The sequence below is a fragment of the Bufo bufo genome, chromosome 3, assembly GCF_905171765.1.
Source record: "Bufo bufo chromosome 3, aBufBuf1.1, whole genome shotgun sequence".
Lineage (NCBI taxonomy): Eukaryota > Metazoa > Chordata > Amphibia > Anura > Bufonidae > Bufo > Bufo bufo.
In genome coordinates this window covers 559,402,432-559,430,144 of record NC_053391.1, presented here as the reverse complement: position 1 = coordinate 559,430,144, position 27,713 = coordinate 559,402,432, and the positions used below count along the sequence as shown (strand labels likewise).

General features: G+C 46.5%; 1 protein-coding gene across 1 annotated transcript in view; it reads right to left on the bottom strand.

Moving 5' to 3' along the window:
- The window catches only part of LOC120995968, a 92,565-nt gene extending 66,041 nt beyond the window's left edge, over nucleotides 1-26,524 (bottom strand). Inside the window, exons 1-2 of the mRNA XM_040425538.1 lie at nucleotides 26,400-26,524; nucleotides 21,854-22,173 (exon numbers count right to left, since the gene is read on the bottom strand). Of these exons, the coding sequence (XP_040281472.1) occupies nucleotides 21,854-22,105 (252 nt within the window). The 5' untranslated portion in view covers nucleotides 22,106-22,173; nucleotides 26,400-26,524. The remainder of the gene's footprint in view (nucleotides 1-21,853; nucleotides 22,174-26,399) is intronic.
- Nucleotides 26,525-27,713: the final 1,189 nt, after the last annotated feature.

Below are 27,713 nucleotides of genomic sequence, written 5' to 3'. Positions count from 1 at the left end.
CTGCACTCTCCGGTCACATGACCGCCGGGCCGGAACAGGAAGCGCACAGCGTTTCCCTCTCTGCAGACACAGCGCTCGGTGAGCGCTGTGTCTGCAGCGATCTAGAAGGCAGGGACACCTGGGCACTGTCCCTGCCTTGTCTAAGGGTTGCCCTGCTGTCACTGACAGCGGGTAACCCGATCAGCAGCTGCACGATTAGCATGCAGCTGCCATTTCTGAAAGGACGTTCTAAAACGTGCTTTCAGAAATAGACGTCCACCCATAGGACGTTTATATCCTATGGGCGGACGTAAAGCGGTTAAGGGAAATAAGTCACCCAAATTTTTATCTGCCAGTTAAAATCAGATAACTAATAATCTGTAATCTGAAAAAAGGTTTTTTTTTATTCCATTTCCTGAACATGTTTATGGAGGCAGCCATCTTGCCCGAGCTGTTCTTAAAGGGGATTATACTGATTTATAATTCCATTATTCAGGGAGGGCCAACCTGCGGCTCTCCAGCAGTTTTAAAACTAAAACTCCCGGGGAGCATGGCCTGAGCAGGCATGTAGGCAGACGCATGCTGTGGAGCTCCTGGCCAAGTCACCTTAAAATACTCTGTTTGCCCGCTACATCGCCAAACACCTTGGAGGCAGCTTGTATGGACCGGATTCCCCCGCTGTCTAGCACCCTTTGACGGCCCTATGACGCGCCAGAAAGCTAAGGAGAAGGAGTGTGGTCTCTCCAAGCCGCTTAAGCAACATGGCGCCGTGCACGCCGCTAAAATGTCTGGAGATGGCTGCAAAAGTTCGCCCGCACATCGGCACCAACCACAAGTCTCCCAGCAATGGATACTGAACAAGCAGCACACTATGGAGTGCTCTTCAACACCTGTTGAGAAGGAGGTCAGTGCCATACTGGAGCCAGCTCTGATATAGAACCCACCATTAAAGGGGTTGTCAGTTATTTTTTTGTTCTATGTAACTAGGCAAATGTAACAGCTTTCCAATTAACTCACTATCTCCAGTGGCTGGTTTCTCAGATTTGACTGAGGGTCACATGACCTGTGATATCAGCTTCTCTCCCTGCTCTGATAAAGTTTGTTTACAAGCCTGTAAACAAGAAGTCACTGTGCTGGCCACACCCCCTTCACTGCCATCTGCTCTCTCCTAGGATTCTTAACCCCTTCAGCTGCACAGACTGGGTAGCTGCAGTGACAATTCTGGGCACACGAGCTGACAGACTAGAGAGCATTGCACAAGAAAGTAGGGGGAAGATCCTGTGTGTATTAGCAGTGTCATACAGCTGGAACATGTAGTTCCACACATTCAAGTTGCTGTTGATTCTCCCAGCACTCAGGGCAGCTCTTGTATCTGTAGGACTACAAGTCCCAGCTGTACAATGACACTGCTAAGGGAGTGAATACAACATGCTGCTGATTCTCCCAGCAGGCAGACATGTCACTCAGGGCAGCTCTTGTATTCACTCCCTTTGCAGAGCAGGGGGAGGGGCAGAGATTGTTTTTATTGAAGGTAAACAAAGGGCCAGAAAAGAACCAGGGAAATGAGGAAAAATATAATACACTGCTCAAAAAAATAAAGGGAACACTTAAACACCACAATGTAACTCCAAGTCAATCACACTGTCCACTTAGGAAGCAACACTGAGTGACAATCAATTTCACATGCTGTTGTGCAAATGGGATAGACAACAGGTGGAAATTATAGGCAATTAGCAAGACACCCCCAATAAAGGAGTGGTTCTGCAGGTGGTGACCACTTCTCAGTTCCTATGCTTCCTGGCTGATGTTTTGGTCACTTTTGAATGCTGGCGGTGCTTTCACTCTAGTGGTAGTATGAGACACTCCGTCTCATACTACCACTAGAGTGAAAGCACCGCCAGCATTCAAAAGTGACCAAAACAACCCACACAAGTGGCTCAGGTAGTGCAGCTTATCCAGGATGGCACATCAATGCGAGCTGTGGCAAGAAGGTTTGCTGTGTCCGTCAGCGTAGTGTCCAGAGCATGGAGGCACTACCAGGAGACAGGCCAGTACATCAGGAGACGTGGAGGAGGCCAACAACCCAGCAGCAGGACCGCTACCTCCGCCTTTGTGCAAGGAGGAACAGGAGGGGCACTGCCAGAGCCCTGCAAAATGACCTCCAGCAGGCCACAAATGCGCATGTGTCTGCTCAAACGGTCAGAAACAGACTCCATGAGGGTAATATGAGGGCCCGACGTCCACAGGTGGGGGTTGTGTTTACAGCCCAACACCGTGCAGGACGTTTGGCATTTGCCAGAGAACACCAAGATTGGCAAATTCGCCACTGGCACCCTGTGCTCTTCACAGATGAAAGCAGGTTCACACTGAGCACATGTGACAGACGTGACAGAGTCTGGAGACGCCGTGGAGAACGTTCTGCTGCCTGCAACATCCTCCAGCATGACCGGTTTGGCATTGGGTCAGTAATGGTGTGGGGTGGCATTTCTTTGGAGGGCCGCACAGCCCTCCATGTGCTCGCCAGAGGTAGCCTGACTGCCATTAGGTACCAAGATGAGAACCTCAGACCCCTTGTGAGACCATATGCTGGTGCGGTTGGCCCTGGGTTCCTCCTAATGCAAGACAATGCTAGACCTCATGTGGCTGGAGTGTGTCAGCAGTTCCTGCAAGACGAAGGCATTGATGCTATGTACAGGCCCGCCCGTTCCCCAGACCTGAATCCAATTGAGCACATCTAGGACATCATGTTTCGCTCTATCCACCAACGTCATGTTGCACCACAGACTGTCCAGGAGTTGGCAGATGCTTTAGTCCGGGTCTGAAAGGAGATCCCTCAGGAGACAGTCCGCCACCTCATCAGGAGCATGCACAGGCGTTGTAGGAAGGTCATACAGGCGCGTGGAGGCCACACACTACTGAGCATCATTTTGACTTGTTTTAAGGACATTACATCAAAGTTGGATCAGCCTGTAGTGTGTTTCCACTTTAATTTTGTGTGACTCCAAATCCAGACCTCCATGGGTTGAAAATTTTGATTTCTATTTTTTATTTTTGTGCGATTTTGTTGTCAGCACATTCAACTATGTAAAGAACAAAGTATTTCAGAAGAATTTTTAATTAATTCAGATCTAGTATGTGTTATTTTTGTGTTCCTTTATTTTTTTGAGCAGAATATAATATATGGATCATGTGATGAGCGCAGTGATGTCACCACAGGTCCTTTTCCTCCTGGACAGCAAAGAAGAAGACAGAAGAGAAGCTGGGCTGCACGAACAAGTGGATTAAGGAGAGTTAAATTTATTTAATTTTTTTTAAACCCCTCCAGCCCTATTTTACCTAGCATTCTGTATTAATGCTATTTTCCCTTTAACCATGTTATAAGGGAAAATAATAAAGATAGAGTCCCCATCCCGATAGTCTCCTAGCAACGATGCATGAAAATCACCGCTTATGTGCACAGCCCCATAGAAATGAATGGGTCCAGATTCAGTGCGGGTGCAATGCGTTCACTTCACACATTGCACCCACGTGGAAATCTCGCCCTTGTGAAAGAGGCCTAAGGATGTGTATAAAGCGGTAGCAGTGTGGGGTGGCGCTGGCCTCACTAAATACACATATGGGGGGGACTGAAAGAAGATCTCTCATAAGACAAGATATGAGGCAAGTCAAAGAGTTAGCGAGTTAGAGGGTCATCTGAGCAGTGGAAGACCAGGTACCGCCAGTAAAAAGCGATCGGCAACATGTAATCAATGTCTCACTGCTCATTTCTAAGTCTGATGACCTTGAAAACCATCTGAGACATAATAATGTCCGCATAATTGTTGTGCCCGAGCATCCTGAAGGAACTACTGATGCTGTTGCATTTGTGGAAAAATGGCTTGCTGATAAAATTGGGAGAGAGAACCTGCCTCCACTTTTTGCAATTTAAAGGACGCATCGTGTGCCATTCCGCTCTCCACCTCCAGGGGCGCCCCCGAGACCCCTCCTGATCAAAGTGCTACACTTCAGAGATTGAGATGCCATCCTGAAAGGTGCAAGAGATTGTGCAGACTTAAGTATAAACGGGAAGAGAGGATTCTTATTTCTGGATTTCTCAGCAGAAGTCCAAAAACGGAGAGCGCGTTTCCTGGATGTTAAGGCAGTTGTAAAGCTCTCAACCGCTTTACAACTGCCTTATGCTACTTTCACACTCCCGTTTGGTGCAGATCAGTCATGGATCTGTATTATCTGAATGGATCAGTCTGTGCAAACGGTAGACGCATCCAGTATTTTGCCAGTTAAGCCAATTATATGTTAACTCTTTACTGGACTCTGATTAACTGCCATGTTCCAGGGGAGAACTTTTTTTCTCATCTTTTTTTTCAGTTACCAGGTTGTTCTGAAATGTAGCGGGCTACAGTATTATGAAGCGCCAGGCCCTAGCACCGTCAAGACAAATGTTTCTGTTAAAGGTGTTCTAAAACCTGGGACCCCCGCCGATCAGCTGTTTGAGGAGGCAGCTGCGCTCCAGTAGCGCCGCGGCCTTCTCACTGTTCACCGCTGGCCGAGTGATGTCAAGACTTAACTGGCCTGGGCAAGGCGAAGATCCATTCAAAGAAACGGAGCTTAGCTGCGCCCAGGCCAGTGATACTAGTCGTGACGTCACTGGGCCTGCGGTAAACAGTGAGAGGGCCGCGGCACTGCTGGAGCGCCGCTGCCTCCCTTAAACAGCTGATCGGCATAGCTCCAACTAGAGTTTCCCCTTCTATTAACAGAATGATTCAGCTCTTTATTCTGCATTACAGCTATCTAACTCCCACTAGACTTCATAAGATGGGCAGGATTGATCACTCCAGGTGTCACAGATGCAGTGCGGAGGGCAACCAACTTTTGGCATATGATATGGGACTGCCCAACTATTCATCAATATTGGGTATCGGTATTGGAGATTCTCAAGGCCCTGGTACCTCCGACATTGCAACTGTGCCCCAAGATGTGCATCCTAGGCATAGTGGATGAAGAGTCTTGGTCACATTACCACAGAATTTTCTTAGAAAGAACACTGTTTATGGCCAGAAAGGCGATCGCCCTGCAATGGATGGGAGATACTCCCCCCACAAAGGGACAATGGCTCTCTTTAGTGAACAGCGCGGTTTCCATGGAGAAATTCGATAGGGTCTGGGGTGATCGGTGTTCATCTCCACTTACTATGCATGATTTGCGCCTGCACTCGGCGGCCAGCGACCCTTAGGAGTCCTTTTGACATACGGGGTGGGGTTTAATGGGTAGTCCTGCGTAAACTTACACTTAAATGACCATTTGAGTATGTCATGTACCTGTATAGTTATGTTCTATAAATGCATCACCTGTACAACTATTATGTAAATCATACATATGCGACTCCAGCTGCATGTTATCTTGCCCCTAATAAGCATTGTATCTGCACTTCTGAATGGCCCCTGCGAGGGTCACTGATATCTTGTGTGCCATACTTGTCTTATTTTCCTAAACTGCATGCTGTCTTCCATACAGGGTGGATAAAAAAAAAAAAAAAAAAAAAGTATAGAAATTTATTTTTTTTAAAAATCCCAAAAAAGGGATATTTTTTTAATATAAAATGCTTTGAGGAAAATGTATTACCATCCAAAAGGTTATTCCATCATGAAATAAAGATTAGTTTTTTAATTATGTAGAATAAGGCTGTACGTAAACTCCCATATTGTTGAATGGATTAGGCAGTGGCCGAGGGGCAGACAACAGAGGGTTGTATATTCAGACTAGAGTTGTTGCGATACCAAATTTTTGATTCGGTTTCGATACCATGAAAAAGTATTGCGATACTCGATACCATGCGAAAAAAATAAACAAAAAAAGCCACGTGCATTCCTCATTTTTAAAAATGGCGAATCGCGCAGTTTTTATTTTATTTTTTCTGTTCCGGCATTCACCACCTAGATTTTTTTTTTATATTTTAATAGTTTGGACTTTTCTGACGTGGCGATGTAATATGTTTATTTATATATTTTATATGTGAAATTGGGAAAAGGGGGGTGATTTATACTTCATATTTTAGTGTTTGTTTTTTTTCACTTTTTATTTAATAACTATTTCCCCCCTTAGGGGCGAGAACCTGGGATCTTTCATCCCTTTTCCTATTCACCCTGATAGATCTCTATCAGGGTGAATAGGACTCCACACTGTCCCTGCTGCTCTGTGCTTTGTGGGATGTTACCATGGCAACCAGGGCTTCTGTAGCGTCCTGGCTGCCATGGTAACCGATCGGAGCCCCAGGCTTACACAGCTGGGGCTCCGATCAGAAGCTGCCACTGCACCACCAATGAGGGGGAGTGGAGAGGTCCCTGTGGCCACTGCCACCAATGATTTTAATACTAGAGGGTTGAGAGGGGCCGGCGCACTGTGCCACCAATGATTTTAATGGGATGGGGGGCACACTGCACCACCAATGATTTTGGACCACCGCTGATCGCAGCTCCCTGTCAGGGGCAGGGTGCCGGCAATGCGATTCTGCTGCCGGCACCCGCCTCCTGTATGTGTTAAAGACTGACTACTGTATATGAGTCCAGACTTTCACTATTAGGCCACACAGAGCGGCGCCCAGCGATGTCTCAGCACTCACCATTTAGTCCTGGGCGCCGCTCCGTTCGCCCGCAGTGCCTAGGGTTGCCACCTTTTCTTCAAGCCAAACCCGAACAGAAGGGAGGGAGGGCCCTTTCCAGGCCCCACCCATGTCCCACCTCCAGCCACGCCCATGCCCCACCTCCAACCACGCCCATGTCCCACCTCCACCCCTGATTGCTGTCGCACCGCAATCGTTACGCCCCTGATCCCACGCCTGCGCCGTACTGTTTAGTATTCGACGCAGACGCAGGATTTACGGGACGAAGAGGAGAACTCGGACGTCAATCAACTAAACATGGGCGTGCCACTGCCAAAGGTGAATGGACGGAGCCTCTAGGTGCTGCAGCAACGCCCTCATAGCACCTAGAGGCTCATTAGCATATCATGTCTTTATTTTAAAGGGCTTCTGTCACCCCACTAAAGTGATTTTTTTTTTTGGGGCTAGTTAAATTAGTTATATTGCGATATATGAAAATATAATGGTGTTACTTACTTTGATCCAGCAGTTTATTAAAAAAAATGAAGTTTTATAATATGTAAATTCGGTCTCTACCAGCAAGTAGGGCGGCTACTTGCTGGTAGCTGCTGCAGAAATCTGCCCCCTCGTCGTGTTGATTGACAGGGCCAGCCGGCATTTCAAAAATCGCGCGCCTGTGTGGATTCGGCGCAGGCGCTCTGAGATGAGGAGGCTCGTCTCCTCAGAACTCCCTCAGTGCGCCTGCGCCGATGACGTCTTCTATTTTGGTGATGTCATCGGCGCAAGCGCACTGAGGGAGTTCTGAGGAGACGAGCCTCCTCATCTCAGAGCGCCTGCGCCGAATCAACACAGGCGCGCGATTTTTGAAATGCCGACAGGGCTGGCCGGAGGAGGAGATCCCGGCTGGCCCTGTCAATCAACACGACGAGGGGGCGGATTTCTGCAGCAGCTACCAGCAAGTAGCCGCCCTACTTGCTGGTAGAGACCGAATTTACATATGATAAAACTTCATTTTTTGAATAAACTGCTGGATCAAAGTAAGTAACACCATTATATTTTCATATATCGCAATAACTAATTTAACTGGCCCCAAAAAAAAACAACACTTTAGTGGGGTGACAGAAGCCCTTTAAGAGAACGGCAGCAGGCAGGGAGTTATAAAACACACTGTTATGCACTGCTGACATCAGCCCATCGCTAATGTCAATCAGCTACATAACATAAATGTTTTTTCTGATTGACAGATTCAGAAACCTGAGGCTGTTTAAACACTGTTACAAACATGCTTCAAATGTTTTATATTTATACCTTTTTAGAAGTAAAGTAAGTGATTACCTAGTGTCACAGTCAGACTCAGTCTTGGTCATGTTGAAAAACTAGCAGGGCACAGCGGGCACAGTCTGGGCTGGGCACTAGTTGGGCAGGCTGCTGGAGCCTGGAGCTGCTGGAAGAATGATTTCAAATCTCCCTCCCTGCCTCTCTCTCTGATGTCACTTCCTGTGGACTTGACTTAGTTCCTTATCAGAGAGAAGGAGGGAGGGACTGAGAGGCAGAGGAGGAGCGAGGAGACTGGAGACTACTAAACAGTGAGTGAGCTGCTGCGGCTGCGCTGCCTGCCTGGCAGCCGCATCACTGTAGTGATTGTAGACTGGAGGAGGAGGGGGACTGGGGGAGGGAGCGCTCCGCTCAGCTGATCATCAGTGACAGTGCAGTGCACTCAGACAGCAGCAGCTTAAATATGCGATCGGACGGACTCCACACTGACTGTCTGCAGTTTCAATGAATAGAATAGAATAATCCTGTGTCCGGGTCTAAGAAAGGCTTGTACCCGGGCACAGGATTGCAAACCCGGACTGTCCGGGTCAATCCCCGACGGGTGGCAACCCTAGCAGTGCCCCATTACTGTCTCCTCTCCTGCTCCACATGCTGCTGATTCCTATCGGAGCGATGGGAGGAGACATCAGCTTCACTAGTGGGCGTTCCTTCTCCCTGGCTGTAGCGCTGTCCAATCGCAGCGCAGGGAAAAGGAACGCCCACTAGTGAAGCTGATGTCTCCTCCCATCGCTCCGATAGTAATCCTATCATTGGTGGCGCAGTGCGCCCGCCCCTCCTCCACCCCCTCTCTTCTCATTGCCGCCCCTCCTCCACCCCCTCTCTTCTCATTGCCGCCCCTCCTCCGCCCCTCTCTTCTCATTGCCGCCCCTCCTCCGCCCCTCTCTTCTCATTGGTGGCAGCGGCAGCAGCACAGGGGGAGGGAGGACAGCTTCCTTCTCCCCGTGCTGCTGAGAGAGAACATGAGCGTGCCGATAGCAGCGCGCTCATGTTCAGAGATACTAGACTGCGCAGAAGCGCAGCCCAGTATCGAAAAAACGGAAATCCCGGTATCGTATCGATACCGGGACAAAAGTATCGATTGGGTATCGAAATTTCGATACCCGCAACAACCCTAATTCAGACCATGGTCTTGTTACCAGTGGGGTACCTCAGGGATCTGTTCTGGGACCCATATTGTTTAATATATATTGCAGAAGACCTCGATGGTAAGGCGTGTCTTTTTTCTGATGATACAAAGATTTGTAACAGGGTTGATGTTCCTGGAGGGATACACCAAATGGAAAAGGACTTAGGAAAACTAGAGGAATGGTCAAAAATCTGGCAACTAAAATTTAATGTTGATAAGTGCAAGATAATGCACCTGGGGCATAAAAACCCAAGAGCAGAATATAAAATCAGTGATACAGTCCTAACCTCAGTATCTGAAGAAAGGGATTTAGGGGTCATTATTTCAGAAGACTTAAAGGGACTCTGTCACCACTTTCTAACCCCCCCTTTTAAAAGTATTGTTCTCTCCATGGCGCCCTTGTGATTACAAAGGTGTTGTTATAACATAAATTCGCCGTCTCGTTTTGATAAAAATACCTTTTATCTAACCTGTCAATCTTGTGGATAAGGTGCCCAGGGAGTTTCTGAAGGTCTGAAGCTGCCGCCCGCCGCCGCCGGTGCCCAGCTCCTCCCCTGATCCTTTCAGCGCCGCCTGAATGTAAAGAAATCCGCCTCCGGCTCTCGCTCAGTGCCCCCTCCTCCTTTTCAAAGATCCCGCGCGTGCGCACAGGCCTGTGCCTGATGCGCCCGTGCGGACATTTAGAATCAGCCTCATTGAGCGAAGTGCGCATGCGCGCACTTCGCTCAACCTCCTCATAAGACGAGCACTGCAGCCAGCCACTCAGAGCCTGCGGCTCCATATAGCGCTTGGCAGGCTCTGAGTGGCTGGCTGCAGTGCTCGTCTTATGAGGAGGTTGAGCGAAGTGCGCACATGCGCACTTCGCTCAATGAGGCTGATTCTAAATGTCCGCACGGGCGCATCAGGCACAGGCCTGTGCGCACGCGCGGGATCTTTGAAAAGGAGGAGGGGGCACTGAGCGAGAGCCGGAGGCGGATTTCTTTACATTCAGGCGGCGCTGAAAGGATCAGGGGAGGAGCTGGGCACAAACGGCGGCGGGCGGCAGCTTCAGACACGCCCTGGGCACCTTATCCACAAGATTGACAGGTTAGATAAAAGGTATTATCAAAACGAGACGGCGAATTTATGTTATAACAACACCTTTGTAATCACAAGGGCGCCATGGAGAGAACAATACTTTTAAAAGGGGGGGTTAGAAAGTGGTGACAGAGTCCCTTTAAAGGTAGGCAGACAATGTCATAGAGCAGCAGGAAATGCTAGCAGAATGCTTGGGTGTATAGGGAGAGGCATTACTAGTAGAAAGAGGGAGGTGCTCATGCCGCTCTACAGAGCACTAGTGAGACCTCATTTGGAGTATTGTGCTCAGTACTGGAGACCATATCTCCAGAAGAATATTGATACTTTGGAGAGAGTTCAGAGAAGAGCTACTAAACTAGTACATGGATTGCAGGACAAAAACTTACCAGGAAAGATTAAAGGACCTTAACATGTATAGCTTGGAAGAAAGACGAGACAGAGGGGATATGAGAGAAACTGCTAAATACATAAAGGGAACCAACAAGGTAAAAGAGAGAATATTTAAAAGAAGAAAAACTGCTACAAGAGGACATAGTTTTAAATTAGAGGGGCAAAGGTTTAAAAATAATATCAGGAAGTATTACTTTACTGAGAGTGTAGTGGATGCATGGAATAGCCTTCCTGCAGAAGTGGTAGCTGCAAATACAGTGAAGGAGTTTAAGCATGCATGGGATAGGCATAAGGCCATCCTTCATATAAGATAGGGCCAGGGGCTATTCATAGTATTCAGTATATTGGGCAGACTAGATGGGCCAAATGGTTCTTATCTGCCGACACATTCTATGTTTCTATATGTGTAATTTTTTGGGCAAATAAATTCCATTAATCCATTCACAATGTCATGCTCTTCCAGAGGTTTTTGTAAGATTATTGGGCAGTTTCTCTGCCTACAAGATATTATCACAGATGCTTGGTTTACCTTTGCAGTTCTCAAAACTGAATTTGACTCAGCAGAGATCACATGCCTCTTCACAGCAAAAATGTTATAACATGAACAGAGTTGAGAAAAATACCTTAATCCTAACTTCTACAAACCTATGAATGCAGAATCAACCTAATCAAACTAATATGAAAAGTTGTTTAAATCTTCATCTACTTGCATATTATAAGTTATACCAGCAAGAATTAGTCTTTATGTAGAAAACTATGATTTAAATCAAGCCCACCCTGCTTCCATACTCTGCAAATACATCATCCAGCAATCCTTTGCCTCTCCGAAACACATCTTATCCATAGGGAGTGGATGGCGCACGAGTTTCACTCTACCTATTCCACACATGCACGAGGAGTTAGTATCCTGGTACACAGAACCCTTCCCTTTACAGCTAGGGACACATGCATTGATAGCAAAGGACGGTTTATATGTATTGACTGCTCCATATATAATTTTAGATTGATACTAGTCGCAGTATACATCCCCCCAACATATTAAAAAGTGAAATTCTGAAAATAATCCTAACATTTACTGCCAAATTCCCTGGTACCCCCACTTTGATGATGGGAGATTTCAATATGCACTTAAACGGAGCCCTCAATAAGTTTCATGCAGATGCCACCGAAACGAGTAGTTCCCCAACTTCCATGGCTAGATTGTCCTTGTAGGTCCACCCATGTGACCTTTGGAGGACCCAGCAACCAGGAGAGCAGCAATACTCTTGCTACTCCTCCTCACACAACTCATTATCCAGGATAGATTTGACGATTGGGTCTAAGTCTTTACTGGCTGTGACTCAGGAGGTCTCCCATCTCCCCCGGAGTATTTCCGACCATTCTCCACTTTTGGTACAGCTGAAATTGGGAACGTAGCACATACGTCAAGGCCTATATGGCGTCTGAACCCGTTCTGGCTTAATCTAGTGGATACAAGTACTGTGACTTCCAGAGCCATAGGAGACTTTGATCATAACGTGGGATCTGCTTTGTCGGCCATGGTATGGGATGCAAGGAAGGCGTATGTTAGAGGGCTTTATATTAAAAACATTAATGTGCATAAGACAAAAAGTAGGGCTCTGACCAAAAAATAAAAAATCAGTTTTGTATACAGAATCTAAAAATAATAAGAAAACTCACTAGAAAACTCAGCTAATTGGAAGGAACCCAAGGACTGTTGAAGGACCATCTACAAGTTAGGGCTGGGGATAAGCAGTTTTTTTTAGAACCCAAAAGTTCTTTACAGATGGGGACGCGCAGGCCATTTACTGGCCACTATTAACAAGGCCCAGACTGGTCCCTCTTGTGTGACCTCTATTAGGGATGTGCACGAAAACTTGGTTACGAGAGAGGATATTTTAAAGATGTACGGTATATCAATCTAGGATGAAGGTTACCGAGATAGAACCAACTACTTACTAGACATATCAATGCCTACCCTTTCCATGGAACATGGCCAGCTACTTGATGAGACAATCTCATTAGAAGAACTAGAAATAGCGTCGAAATCCCTCCCTAATGAGAAGGCGAAGGTAATTCATACTGTTATTCTTCATGAAGATCAGTCTGGCTTTATGCCCGGCAAATCCACGTCTCTAAATCTCAGGCGCCTATTTCTTAACGCAAGTGAGGAAGAGAAGTAAACGTGCTTCTAAAATTACCTTTATTTATATATTATGGGTAACAGGACAAACCTGATAACCAAGATGTGAAAAATTGGCACTCTAACAATAAAAATAAAAAAAATGTATGGAACAGAAACTAACAGGGATGGTGCAGGTATTTAAAGGTATCTCTTGACCAGAGGTACTCATTTTGAGAACCATAATCAATTTATTATATGCCTCCTAGAATACACTCACCCATAATTTCTTTTTTTTTATGGATCTTTTTACCACCAGCTCAGGGGGGACAGCTATGGGGAGCCCCTGTGCCCCCCACTTATGCAAATCTCCTCCTGGGCTGGTGGGAAAACAAATACGTTTTCCCAGGCCGTGATGGCTGGTGGAGCAATAAGATCCTTTCCTGGACGTGCTACATTGATGCATGCTTGAGAAAGACCGCATTGAGCGGTTGAAACCTTGCAGAGGGGAATAAAAGATCCACCATTTTTTTCACTTTATTTGGGACACACAGACACACCTCTATTTGACTGCGATTGCGTTCCGTTCTTATTGCGCGGGTGCAATGTGTTTTGCACGCGCGTGATAAAAATACTGAATCTGGTACCCAGACCCGAACTTCTGAACGTTTGGGTTAGTTGTAGTGTAGATTGTATTATTTCCCCTTATAACATGGTTATAAGGGAAAATAGCATTCTTTAATACAGAATGCATAGGTCAATTGAGGGTTAAAAATAAAAATTAACTCCTCCTCTTGATCGCGTAGCTGCCGGTCTCTTACTTCTTTAATCATGAGCTTCCGGCTAAAGGACCTGTGGTGACGCCACATCACATGGTCCATCACCATGGTGATGGACCATGTGATGATCTGTGATGTCACCACAGGTCCTTTGACAGGTCCTGAAGAAAGAACAGGAGACCGGCAGCTATGCGTTCAATTGGAGGAGGAGTTAATTATTTTAAAAATATTTTTTAACCCTCAATTGACCTAAGCATTCTGTATTAAAGAATGCCATTTTCCCTTATAACCATGTTATAAGGGAAAATAATACAGTGAATAGACTCATCTTAGCAACCATGCGTGAAAAATCGCACTGCATCTGCACTTGCTTGCGGATGCTTGAGATTTTCACGCAGCCCCATTCACTTCTATGGGGCCTGCGTTGCATGAAAAAACGCACAATATAGAGCATGCTGCGTTTTTCACACAACGCACAAGTGATGCGTGAAAATCACTGCTCATGTGCACAGCCCCATAGAAATGAATGGGTCCGGATTCAGTGTGGGTGCCGACCTCACGCATTGCACCCGCGCAGAAATCTTGCCCATGTGAACCCAGCCTTAAGGACCGTTTGGTACACAGTCATTATACTGGCCCAAAACATCAGGGTACTTGGCTCGATAGAAGACCAATAGGAGTCTTCAGATGTGGCACTTGCAAGTTCAAACGAACATCAAAAACTATAACCTGTTCACTAGTAACTAATTATATTCATACAATTAGATATTTTTTTAAATTGCAAGACTAAGGCTATTTTCACACTAGCGTTGTTTGAATCCGGCGTTCAATTCTGTCACCGGAACTGCCCGCCGGATCCGGAAAAACAGATTACATTTGAATCCTGATCAGGATTTTGATCACAATGAAAAAAAATGCATTGGAAAAAACAGATCCGCCATTTATTGACTAACTTTTTTTTACATTTTTCGGGTTTAACATGCAAAAGCCGGATTCGGTTTGACGGAACACACGGCGCCGGATACGGCGTTAATGCAAGTTAATGGGAAAGAGGCCGGATCCGGCGGTCAGTCAAAGTGTTCTGGATTTTTGGCCGGATGTAAAAATACAACATGCTACGGTTTTCTGAAAAGCCTGATCAGTCAAAAAGACTGAACTGAAGACATCCTGAACAGATAACTCTCCATTCAGAATGCAAGGGGATAAAACTGATCAGTTCTTTTCCGGATTTGAGCCCCTAGGACGGAACTCAGCGCCAGAAAAGAAAAATGCTAGTGTGAAAGTACCCTAAGGCTATTTTCGAACTTGCAGCAGTGTGATCCGGCGGGCAGTTCCATCGCCGGAACTGCCCGCCGGATCCGCCGATCTGGATGTGACAAAGCATTTGAGAGATATCCGGATGCGGATCCGTCTCACAAATGCATTGCAAGAACGGATCAGTCTCGCCGCTTGTCATGCGGACAGATCAGTCTTGTATCTTTTTTAACGTTTTTACCAGTCTGCGCATGCGCAGACCAGAAGGACGGATCCGGAATTCCGGTATTTTGAATGCCGGATCTGGCACTAATACATTCCTATGGGGAAAAATGCCAGATCCTGCATGTCTTCAGTTTTTTTTTTGCCAAAGATTAAAACCGTAGCATGCTACGGTTTTATCTTTTGCTTGATCAGTCAAAATGACTGAACTGAAGACATCCTGAACGGATTACTCTCCATTCAGAATGCATGGGGATATGCCCGATCAGTTATTTTCCAGTATAGAGCCCCTGTAATGGATCTCTATGCCAGAAAAGAAAAACTCTAGCGTGAAAGTACCCTAAAAGGAGTTGTCTACATATGCCAATGCTCCTGCCCCAGGACTATAACGTGAAGACTTTAGAGAATTCAGACGGAGCATGTGAACATACTAATGACATTATTAAATGTAAAGATACCCCCATTGCTAATCATATTAATCATCATGGTGGTAACCTTAATTCCATCATTTTTTTCAGCACTTGAGGTTGTTCCATTGTCTCCAAGAAAGGGTGACTGGGATCGGAAGATTCTCCAGAAGGAAACTGAATGGATATACTGCTTCCGTTCCCAGTCACCGGGCAGACTCAATGAGAGATTGACTTATAAGTGTTTTATTTGAACGGTTCCTCCTGCCCCATGGGCTCTGCGTCAAGGAATATTATCATTGTCCCCATCTGGTCCATTTTGGTGCAAGAAGCACCTGAATTATTTATGGTGACCCTCTTTATCTGGGTCCCCTTATCTGTCTGTTAGTGACTGGTGATACCCCACCAGTGTGAGGTCCCTCACTTTCGCCAGTATTTGTTTATCCCCTTTCAATAATAGGTAGTTAGTGATAATTTGTATACACCAATCATAACTACTAAATACACACAAAAATACTTCTGGGATCAATTATAAGTAGCTTCTGGGGGCGTATAGTATATACTCCCATTGGCCCTCATTTTCCAACCTTTGCGCTTCTTTTTCTCCCTAATCGGAGCTTTGCATTCCACACGTGCGTTCCGAGTACCAAAAGTCACATGTTTGCGCTTCACCTACCGTATACGCTCCATTGGCCGGAAGTTCTTCCTCTGGAAGTTACTAGTTGCGCCTGCGCTTACATTTCTAGCGCCGGTGTCCGTCACTATCTACAATAGCTCCCCCGAATATCGGTGTGCCAGGCGCTGTGGGTTACCCATGCCAGTGAGTATAGCCATGTACAATTCTTTTGTTACACCATATAATTAGATGGCGACATCTCTAAATGTATTTTTTCAGCTATGTGTATCCACTGACATGGTGTTCATCTTAACCCCACAAGTGACTCCAGAGAGCTAAATATTTTAACCTCATCTATTGCTTTATCCCTACGAATTTCTTTATTGATCACCCCCTGATAAACCGCGTCGGGTCATTATATCCCAGATTATCTGTATATTTAAATACACTTGGTTATGTAGTATATACACATTGGGCATGTACGGTCTTAAAGAGGACCTTTCACCGATTATTACTCTATGAACTAACTATACAGACATGTAGAGCGGCGCCCGGGGATCTCACTGCACTTACTATTATCCCCGGGCGCCGCTCCGTTCTCCTGCTATGTCCTCCGGTATCTCCGTTCACTAAGTTATGGTAGGCGGAGTCTGCCCTTGTTCTTCTGAAGCGCTGGCCAATCGCATTGCAGAGCTCACAGCCTGGGAGAAAATAACCTCCCAGGCTGTGAGCTCTGGGCTGCGATTGGCCAGCGCTAGGGCAGAACAAAGGCAGACTCCGCCTACCATAACTTAGTGACTGGAATCTCCGCCTACCATAACTTAGTGAACGGAGATACCAGAGGACATAACGGGAGAACGGAGCGGCGTCCGGGGATAATAGTAAGTGCAGTGAGATCCCCGGGCGCCGCTCCACATGTCTGTATACTTAGTTCATAGTGTAATAATCGGTGAAAGGTCCTCTTTAACAGGGTGTTTTTCCAGAGTCCAGGAACTAGGACAGGGTGCCTCCACCATCAGGGGGCATCCCTGGGCAGAGTTTACCATTAGGGTCAGATAGGGATAGATTTTCTATCTACCCAGCCTCCCAACCTCTGTCACCCCATCCCTGTTAGTCTATCTGTTCCATACATTATTGTTAGGAGAGTGCCAATTTTTCACATCTTGATTATCAGGTTTGTCCTGTTACCCATAATATATAAAGGTAATTTTAGAAAGCACGTTCACTTCTCTTCCTCACTTACTTTAATTTAATTACTACGTGCCCATTATCTGTAGCATCCGTTATTATATTCCACTTATTTCTTAACCTTCAGTTGGGAGGGGGTGGGGAACATGGGTGCAGTGCTGTGCTCTCGCTCGATGCTGCCAAAGCTTTTGACAGCATTGAGTGGGAATACTTGTGGGCGGTCATGACTAAGATAGGGTTTGGCTTGGGGTTCTAGGGATGGGTGAAATTGCTGTACAATGGGCCCAGGGCTAAAATTCGGGTTAATGGAGGACTGTCCCCGGCAATAGCCTTGGAGAGATGGGACGAGACAAGGGTGCCCTCTGTTTCTTCTGTCTGTTTACCCTGGCTATAGAGCCCCTGGCATGCTTGTTAAGACCCACGCCGCTCATGCAGGGGTTCAGAAGAGGCGAGGTGGAGGAACAAATCTCAACAACACAGACGATATGTTGTTGTATGTGGGTGATCTAGCCTCAATTGGGCCCATTATATCCATAATTTCTGAGTTTGGTAGCCAATCTGGGTTGCTTATCAACTGGAACAAAATCAGTGATACTTCCGCTGTCCCCGCTTCCCCAGAGTCTGTCTAAGGCCTCATGCACACGACAGTTTGAGTCTGCAAAAAAAAAAAAAAAACACACAATGCGGCATCCGTTTTTTGGGAGGATCTGTTTTTCCACAGATCCCTTGTAATAAATGCCTATCCTTGTCCGCAAATGTGAAAGAAGTAGGACATGCACTATTTTTTTTGCTGAAGGGACACGGACAACAGACGCGGAACACAAACGGATGAACTAGGCCGAGAAAAACAACTATCGTGTGCATGAGGCCTAAGGCATACTAATTTAAAGCTTGTATCTTCCTTTAAAAGGGATTCTGTCACCAGATTTAACCCCATTAAGCCAGCTGACATTAGCACATCGCTAATGTCAGCTAAACCCAACTAGCCTATTCCTACTTTTATCAGTGCCCCTGTTACGCCAGAAAGCTAACTTTTATAATATGCTAATTAGCCTCTAGGAGCGGGGGGGGGCGTTGTTCCTGCTCCTAGAGGCTCTGTTCTCCCACCTTTGTTGCCTCCCTCCAAGTCCTGATTGACAGGGCCAGTCTGTGCTCTGTCTGCCGGCCCTGTGCTCTGGTGAAATCTTGCGCCGTTTAGTATTTAGCGCAGGCGCAGTGAGGAAGCTGGCAACCTGCGAGCATCTTCCCCTCACCGCGCCGAGATTCCACCAGAGCACAGGGCTGGCAGACAGATGCAAGCACTGCCTGGCCCTGTCAATCAGGACTTGGAGGGAGGCGACAAAAGGTGGGAGAACAGAGCCTCTACAGAATCATAGTGACAAAGCTGTCACTACGATTCTCTAGGTGTAAGGTTGTGCAGAGGCACATAGCATTATAAGTCAGTATAAAGCTGTGCTCTTCTGCAAGACGAGCAGTGTCCAGAATGGAGGATCTCGCTCACACAGAGCAAGATTTCCAGACTGCACACGCTCATGTAAAACACCCCTTAAGCACTCCATGAATCTATTCCAAATCTGGCAATGCTGCCTCTACAGCGGCACAGTCAATTGAGTCTATGCAAAGTCCTGTTATCACCAGCTAGCCACAATCTTGAGCAATGCTGAAGGAACAGTGCTCCAGACAAAAAAAAAAAAAAAAAAAAACAGGAGCCATTGGCTCCTAAACTAAAAGATTTAGGAGCCAAATTACATTTTTTAGTCGCCAAATTTAAAATGCATATAATTAAAAAAAAAGGACTGAGTAGATGAGACGCAGGTGCACTACATATAGGAGAAAACAGCACCACATACCTCACATCCAGGGACATTTTCTGGGGGACAAGGTGACTAAAAATGGCGAATTGCATGGTTTAGAGTTTTTTTTTTTTCTGTTACAGCCTTCACCGAGCGGAAATATTTAATATCTCACACTTTTTGGGACGTGGCGATATGTAATATGTTTATTTTTTATGGTTTGTAAATTTTATATGTAAAACTGGGAAGGGGGCCATTTAAACTTTTAGTACTTTGGTGTTTTTTTTTACTTTTTATTTAATACCCATTTCTTCCCTTAGGGGCTAGAACCTGGATCTTTTCATCCCTTGTCCTATTCACCCTGATAGAGATCTATCAGGGTGAATAGGAGCTCACACTCTCCCTGCTGCCCTGTGCTCTGTGCACACAGCAGCATGGAGCTGACTATGGCAGCCAGGGCTTCAGTAGCGTCCTGGCTGCCATGGTAACGATCTGAGCCCCAGCAGTGTAATCTGCCACTAATGAAGGGGATGGGACCCTGTGGCCACCATATAACAATGGGGGGGGGGGGGGAAGAGGCTTTGGGAGAGCGCAGTGCACCACCAATGAATGTCTAAAGAGGACCTTTCGTGGGTCCAAAGAATATGAACTTAGCAGGCTGCATAGAGCGGCGCCCAGGGATCTAAGTGCACTTACTATTATTCCTGGGCGCCGCTCCGTTCATCCGCTGTGGCCCCCGGTATTTTCAGCATTCAGAGGAAGGAGGAGGAGACGCCAGTGTCTCTCCTTCTCCCCGACAGCAGCGCTGTCCAATCACAGCGCAGAGCCAGGGAGGTTTTTTTTCTCCCTGGCTCTGAGTTCTGTGCTGTGATTGGACAGCGCTGCTGTTATGGAGACGGAGACACACTGGCGTCTCCTCCTCCTTCCTTTGAATGCTGAAAATACCAGGGGCCACAGCGGACGAACGGAGCGGCGCCCAGGAATAATAGTAAGTGCACTTATATCCCTGGGCGCTGCTCTATGCAGCCTGCTGATAAGTTCATATTCTTTGGACCCACGAAAGGTCTTCTTTAACTCCTTCATACAATTGTCTGCAGCGGTATCACAGACCCAGCCTCAATAACAGGGCATGCGATCTGGGGCACCTGAGGGGTTAATGGCCGCGGATCGCCTGCCCTGTTATTGAGGCCGGGTGCCGGGTCTGTGATTCCGCTGCCGACACTTATGTTTTACATTCATTGGTGGCGCAGTGGCGACAGCTCCTCCCTGCTATATCCCCATTGGTGGTAGTGGCGGCCGCGTCAGTGGAGAGGGAGGGACTCCTTCCTTCTCCACTGTGCGGTGTGCTACTCAAGAGAGAACTTAGGCTGCGCAGGATCGCGGCGGTACAGTCGCAAATGGCGACAAGACTAAAAAGTCTTGTCGCCATCTGCAAATTTTAAGGCGCATTGGCGACCGTTTTGGTCGCCATCTGGAGCCCTGAGGAAGCTCACTCACATTGATCAAACAATGCAGCATAAGGATCTTAGCAAAGGCTAGCTGAAGAACTCCACTAAATACTCTCATTTTTGGACGAACGCTCTTTAGCGATGATCTGGCAGTGTAATACTGCTGCAGATTGCCTGATGAACGAGCAAATGCTCATTCAGCAGGTATTTGGAATCTTTCAGCAGGTTTAAAAATAATCGTTTGCCGGCAGCAGATCGTGCTGCCTAATGACAATCTGCTGCTGGAAAACAGTGATTCAATATGAAGACAAGCGATGGCATAAGTGATCACTTGTTGTCGTCCCCATACTGAGGAGATCGATGCATGTAACAGCAGTGGTCTCCTCCGCTATTGCCGGGAAGGAAGCTTGAAGATCAGCAGGTGTAATATAAGCTTTATCCCCCAACAGTTTAGTAGACCTCAGCCCCAGGTAAGGCTACTTTCACACCTGCGTTCAGGTGTCTGCTTGTGAGCTCCGTTTGAAGGGGCTCACAAGCGGCCCCGAACGCATCCATACTGCCCTAATGCATTCTGAGTGGACGCGGATCCGCTCAGAATGCATCAGTCTGGCAGCGTTCAGCCTCCGCTCAGCAAGCGGACACCTTAACACTGCTTGCAGCGTTCGGTTGTCCGCCTGGCCGTGCGGAGGCAAGCGGATCCGTCCAGACTTACAATGCAAGTCAATGGGGATAAATCCGTTTGAAGATGACACAATATAGCTCAATCTTCAAACGGATCCGTCCCCCATTGACTTTCAATGTAAAGTCTGGACGAATCCGTTCAGGCTACTTTCACACTTAGAATTTTTTTTAAACTATAATGCAGACGGATCCGTTCTGAACGGATCCAAACGTCTGCATTATAGGAGCGGATCCGTCTGTGCAGACATCAGATGGACCCGCTCTGAACGGTAGTGTGAAAGTAGCCTAACGGTGAAAAGAACGCAGAGCTCATATAAGCACTGCTTTCTCTTCAAAGAACTGAGAGCCGGACTCATGCCTGTGGACAGGTAATCAGTAATGGAAACAGGACAACTGCTTTAACAACTTGCAGCCATGGGTGTGGTCCCATATACAGGTATAATCTGACTCATGGGTATCCACCAGAGCAAACCTTCACAGAATAAAATGCTAAACTCAAACATCTTACAACAGGCCAGGATTAGATATGCTCCACTGAAGCCAACCAGAAAGCTACATTCCGAGACCTAACTACACCAAACCCCTCTGGAGCACCGCAGCAGAAGTATTGCAGTCCTAAAACAAAGCTCCATGAAGAGGGTAGGGAGCTACCAACTTCCTGTTTTTCGCCCAGAATCTCCAACAGGATCCTCTTTTTTGGAGTGATGAGGAGCTTTTTAATGCCTTTGCTTTTGTTTTTCCTGTCCCTACCAGATGGGGCAATCTCAGCGGGTGCTGTTGTGGAGATTAGTAGGGAAGAGACAATTAAAAGACTTAAAATTTTAGTGTTGCCCTTTCATACCTTCTGAAACTGGTCCTGCCAGGACTGATGCAGCTTTTGGAAATCTGGTGGGTTCTTGGATTTTGAGAGAAGTGGCAGTCTGCTTTTCAAAGGGTCCTGCGGCACAAGCTTCTCCGCTGTTGGTTTTTGTATACCCGGCTGTAGACATGTTGGGGCGTTTAAACCATTTTCCTTTCCTTTCATCCTGGTGTTTTTCTGAAGAACACAGGACGTCCAGTCAATACCCAGTGTAGCTTCATTGTAGGATTGCATTTCCAACCTGTAGACAGTGACACCTCATGTACTTTTTACATGAAGGCTCAAATCAACCTGCAAAATATCTGAGGATAAAGAAAAAAAAATGTTCATAAACAAAGAATTAATAAAATACCTGATGCGCTAATGAAAGTATGAAATAAGCGCATAGTGCTGCCTCAAAATATACTTCAGAGCATAGCCCGGCCATTATGTGTACATTTAAAAAAAATTGAGAGTGGATTTCATTAACACAGAGTACCAGTAGGTACTAATGGTTGTACATCTGACTTATCCAGGGGTGTAGTTTTGGTGATACTCCAATTAGCCACCCAAGTATTTCGTATACTCCATCAGTGGAGCACATCATCCTGCATTTTAGATTTCCTGGTCTAGGATGAGCCCTATAACCCAATTGGTTTCTTTTTCCCCTGGTGCAATCCCACTGCCTACAGCCCTACACTCACTATAATTTCCCTTAACCCTTTAAGGACCTCCGCTGTACATGCACGGCGGAAGTCCGGTCCCCAAACATGGCGCCCGCTCGCACGTTCAGCGGGCGCCATAGCCACCGGGTTTCTGCTATTTTAAATAGCAGAGACCCACGGCACATGTATGCGATCAGCCATGCGCAGTGAATGTCTGACCGCTTCCCTGCTCAGACATCTCCACTGCGCCTGTTCCTCGAAGCACTATGATGTCATCGGTGCAGGCGCAGTGGAGATGTCTGAGCAAAGAAGCGGTCAGACATTCACTGCGCATGCGCAGAACAGACGCGCACGGAGAGGATCGCATTCAGCAGGAGATGGGCGGGCTGGAGGGACGCGCTGGGCGGCGGCAGTTTATGAAGGTAGACGGAGCCTCTAGGTGGTAATGACGCCCCCATAGCACCTAGAGGCTCATTAGCATATAGATATAAGTTGTTATTTTAGCAAAACGGCTGCCCCAAAACCTATCATATTAGGATGGTTCGGTAGAGCAGACACTAGCGGATCGCTAGTGTCTGACACCTAAATATGTGATATGAAGTGATAGAAACCCTTTAAATGTCCCAATTCACAAAAAGTTATAATTAATGACTTCTCTACTGTAAGAATAAAGACCAATGCATGCAGTGCCTCACGTAACCGCAAAACAAACACGTTAAGTGACCGTGAAGAAGCATGCTTTTCATGTGCTTCACTATATGGCACGCAACGCACAATTAGGAGCTGCAATACTTCTACTTTCCATAGTGTTGTGTTCTGCTTTTACAGGGAACGCAGCGTCCATGTGTAACCTCGCCTCTCACTGATAAGGGATTAAATAAATATGTTTTTTGCAGGACTAGAGAGTGAGACACTTGTATAAGTGAAGGGAATGGAGGGCCAATAGTTCAAGACTGAAGCTGTAAACCATTGGAAAAACTGCTGTCATTTAGCTAAGGCTATAAAAACTTGTAAACTCCGATTGTTAGCTTAAACTTTAAATATGACTATGGGATTCTCCTAGGAAAATCATGTTTTAGACTAAATGCCCCTTCCTGGATCCTCCTTTGTTTTCATTGTGTTTGTCTTTTGCTTAAACTGTGCAATACAGTAGACTGTTGGCTTCCCAGCCAGTAGTCCTGTGGTAGGTTGCGTTTCTTTCCCTCAAGGAATGTATAAAATACATTCACATATTAATATAGAGGAGTCGGAGAGTCGGAGTCGGAACATTTATCTACCGACTCCACAGCCCTGATTGAAATGCTGGATCCGTCTTTCCGTTGTCATCCGGCAAAATGGATCCGGCATTTATTTTTTCACCTTTTTTTTTAGTCTGTGCATGCGCAGACCGGAAGGACGGATCCGGCATTCTGGTATTTTGAATGCCGGATCCGGCACTAATACATTCCTATAGAAAAAAAAATTCAGGCAAGGCATTCAGGCAAGTCTTCAGTGTTTTTTTGGGCCGGAGATAAAACCGTAGCATTCTGCGGTTTTATCTTTTGCCTGATCAGTCAAAACGACTGAACTGAAGACATCCTGATGCATCCTGAATAGATTGCTCTCCATTCAAAATGCATGGGGATAAAACTGATCAGTTCTTTTCTGGTATTGAGCCCCCAGGACGGAACTATGCCAGAAAAAAAAAAAAAAAAAGTGTTAAAGTACCCTTAGTTCTGTGAAATTTTTGATATTTCCCCCTCTGAATATCATTCCCTGATCAGGATCTGTTATTTTTTGGCATTAGTACTACTAGAGCTATAAGCAGCCAAGAGCTTTTTCTGGCGTTCCGGTAACGTACCAGGCTCTCCATGGGTAAGCTAGGTGGAGGCTTCTGCCAAGCAGTGAGCCCAGTGACCTCACCGGAACTAATGGGCGGGCTTCAGCACTGCCCTAGGCTGGCTAGGGAAGCACTAAAGCCCCGCCCCCACCCATCAGTACCGGTGATGTCACCGGAAAACAATGCTAGGGGGAAGCCTCCACCTAGCAGTGAAAAGTAAACAAAAAAGCCCTTGCCATGCACGATACAGCACAGGGCAAAGGAGAGCATCGGAGCATGAAATACTTGATGCTCATATCAGATGGCCTGCCTGGGTGAAAACAGGGACAAACCCTTTCCTTTGTAAGGTACTTAAATGAATGAAGAGCCCACCGCACATGCCCTTCCACCCAACTCTGTGGGACTACCACAAATAGCTGAGCAGTTTTCAGAATTCCCATAGAAATGAATGAATGGAGGACAGCCGAGCATGCGCAACTGCCCTCACTTCACTTTGGGAGTCCTGTTTTGGAGATAGGAGCGGGAGCTCAGAGGTGGGACCCGCACCTATCAAACATTATTGGCATATCCTGAAGCGAGACAACCCCTTTAACAGGTTATTTCCATCTGTACAGTTATGGCATACCAACAGGATACACCACAAATGCTCTCAAGAAGGAGGCCCTGGCTTGCAGCCGCTGTGATTGGAAAGGTGGTGAGTGGGTTTCCTGACAGCTGCTAGCCACTGCGTAGAGGCCGAGTGGAGGGGTGGCAGAGCACTGCTCACTACAGTCACTTCTATGGGAGTCATGGAAGCCAAGCACACATGCTCAGCTCACTCCAATAGAAGTGAATGGAGAGACCCGCACAACTGCATGGCTGCCTCTCCAATTACTTCTCCGCCAGGAAGCAACGGTCACTTTGCCAAGACATGGGACATGGATCTGTCATACAGTTATAGCCTATCCTGTTAAAAATCATATTTAAAAGGGGTCCTTCAACCCTGTGGGCCTCCCAGGCAGACCACCCAGCATGCTAAACCTGCTGCTGCAGCTCTCCCCACAACATCCAGTTCGACATGTCCAATCATTGGCTGCAGTGGTGACGTCTCTCACAAGCAGAATGGCCCTGGGTAATATGACCCAGTCACTGCTGCAGCCAATAACTGGCCATGTGACTCGAGTAAAACCAGGTGATGCAGGGAGACCTGAGGGCTGCAGCAGCCTTGGGAGAGCCAGAGATCGGGAACCCAGAAGTGGGGATCGGGTAAGTAGGATTCCCTCTGCAGGATCAGCCATGTTAGGTGGTCTGCCTGAGAGTCCCCCAGGGGTTAACAACTCCTTTGTCTCACTTCAGCAAGTGGCATTTATCATGTAGAGAAAGTTAATACAAGCCACTTACTACTGTATTGTGACTGTCCATATTGCCTCCTTTGCTGGCTGGATTCATTTTTCCATCATATTATACACGGCTCGTTTCCATGGTTACTACCACCCTGCAATCCAGCAGCAGTGGCCATGCTTGTGCACTATAAGAAAATGCGATGGCCAGGAGTGCACATAGTCCAATCACTATAGTGTGCAAGCACATCCACCGCTACTGCACTGTAGTGTGGTCATAACCACTGGAAACAAGCAGCATATGTATAATGCAATGGAAAAATAAACCCAGCCAGCAAAGGAGGCAATATGGAAAATCACAATACATTAGTAAAAGCTGATGATCAATGCCATTTGCTTTCACTAGGAAGAACTCCCCAATGCATACCTGCAACACACACTTCCGACATAGGACACTGGTTATGCATGCAGCATACCCATAGGACCCACATGCACAACACAAGTGCCCTCTACACACATGAATTACATGCGAGGACCCCCAATGCTATGACCGTGCACTATACAAGGGCACCACAGGTTCTGGGTCATTCACAGCAAGAGCTGCTGCCATTCTCTCTCATGTGTGGGGGGTCAGTTCAGATGGCACCAGCTGGGCATTTAAAAGGGGGGGGTGACTATATACGACTGATGATCACTATATGGGACGTGCACAAGGCAGAAGAAAACCCACTAACGTTCATACAAACCTAATCCAACCGCCTCTCCTGTGGGCACCAACTGGCTCCAGCATCGGTACCGGCCCTGCCGTACGCCGAGTCTCAGAACTCAGATCCACAGCACGTCTCACAATTTGTAAAAAGCTGCGCTCTCTGATTGGTTGAAGAAATAAAAAAAATAAAAACTTTATATCGTCACGTCCGCTTACGACCAATCGACATCCAGAAAAGACTTGTGACGAAGGGCGTACGTAGATCACGTGACCACATGTTTATTGGCCGCTGCCTGGGAAAAACAGATCACTCTGAAAACCGTTACAGTCAGGCAGTGCTGGGCGGTTTACGCAGGCGCAGTGTAAATTGTGAAGCCGAGGGACGACATGACTGTACTCCAACTCTCCTCAGGATTGTGCGTAAGAAATAATAGCGCTGCGTAGTACTTCCTGTGTTTCTCCGCGTGGTTTTCAATAAAGTTTTGGACTTTCCGTTTTTTTTATATAGTCGAGCACATGTATTTGTGTGGCGTGTTCCTTTAAAAAAATGAAGAATTTGTAGCCGACTTTGTACTTAAATTTCTCACTATTTGCAGCACGATTTGTGTTTGTATGTATATAAATATATATATATATATATATATATATAGGTAGGAAAAATGCAGCACTCTAAGAAAAAAAAGAAACACTTTATTCACCTCAGTGGCAGGCTCGGATATAGAGCTGAAACGTCGCCATTGCCACTGAGGTGAATAAAGTGTTTTTTTTTTATTTTCTTGGAGTGCTGCATTTTTCCTACCTATCGTTGTGGGATTGACTTTTCCCAGTGGGCCGTGCACCCATTACCACTTTGAGGCTTTGTTGCCCTTTTTTTCATTATATATATATATATAAAAAATTATTTTAAGATATGTATTTAATGAACGTAAAGAGGTTGGCCACTTTTTATGTACGTTTAGCAAAATGCCCTAGACAGTAATCTTACATACATGCAAGCAGAGCTGTATAGTTCATGCTGTCCTAGGCTAAGCCCCCATTCACACAGCTGTTTTAACCCTTTAAGGCTACTTCCACACTCGCGTTTGGTGCGGATCCGTAATGGATCTGCACAGACGGATCTGTTCAGATAATACAACAGTCTGCATCCGTTCAGAACGGATCCGTTTGTATTATCTTTAACATAGCCAAGACGGATCTGTCTTGAACACCATTGAAAGTCAATGGAGGACGGATCTGTTTTCTGTTGTGTCAGTGAAAACGGATCCGTCCCCATTGACTTGCATTGTGTGCCAGGACGGATCCGTTTGGCTCAGTTTCATCAGACGGACACCAAAACGCTGCAAGTTACTTT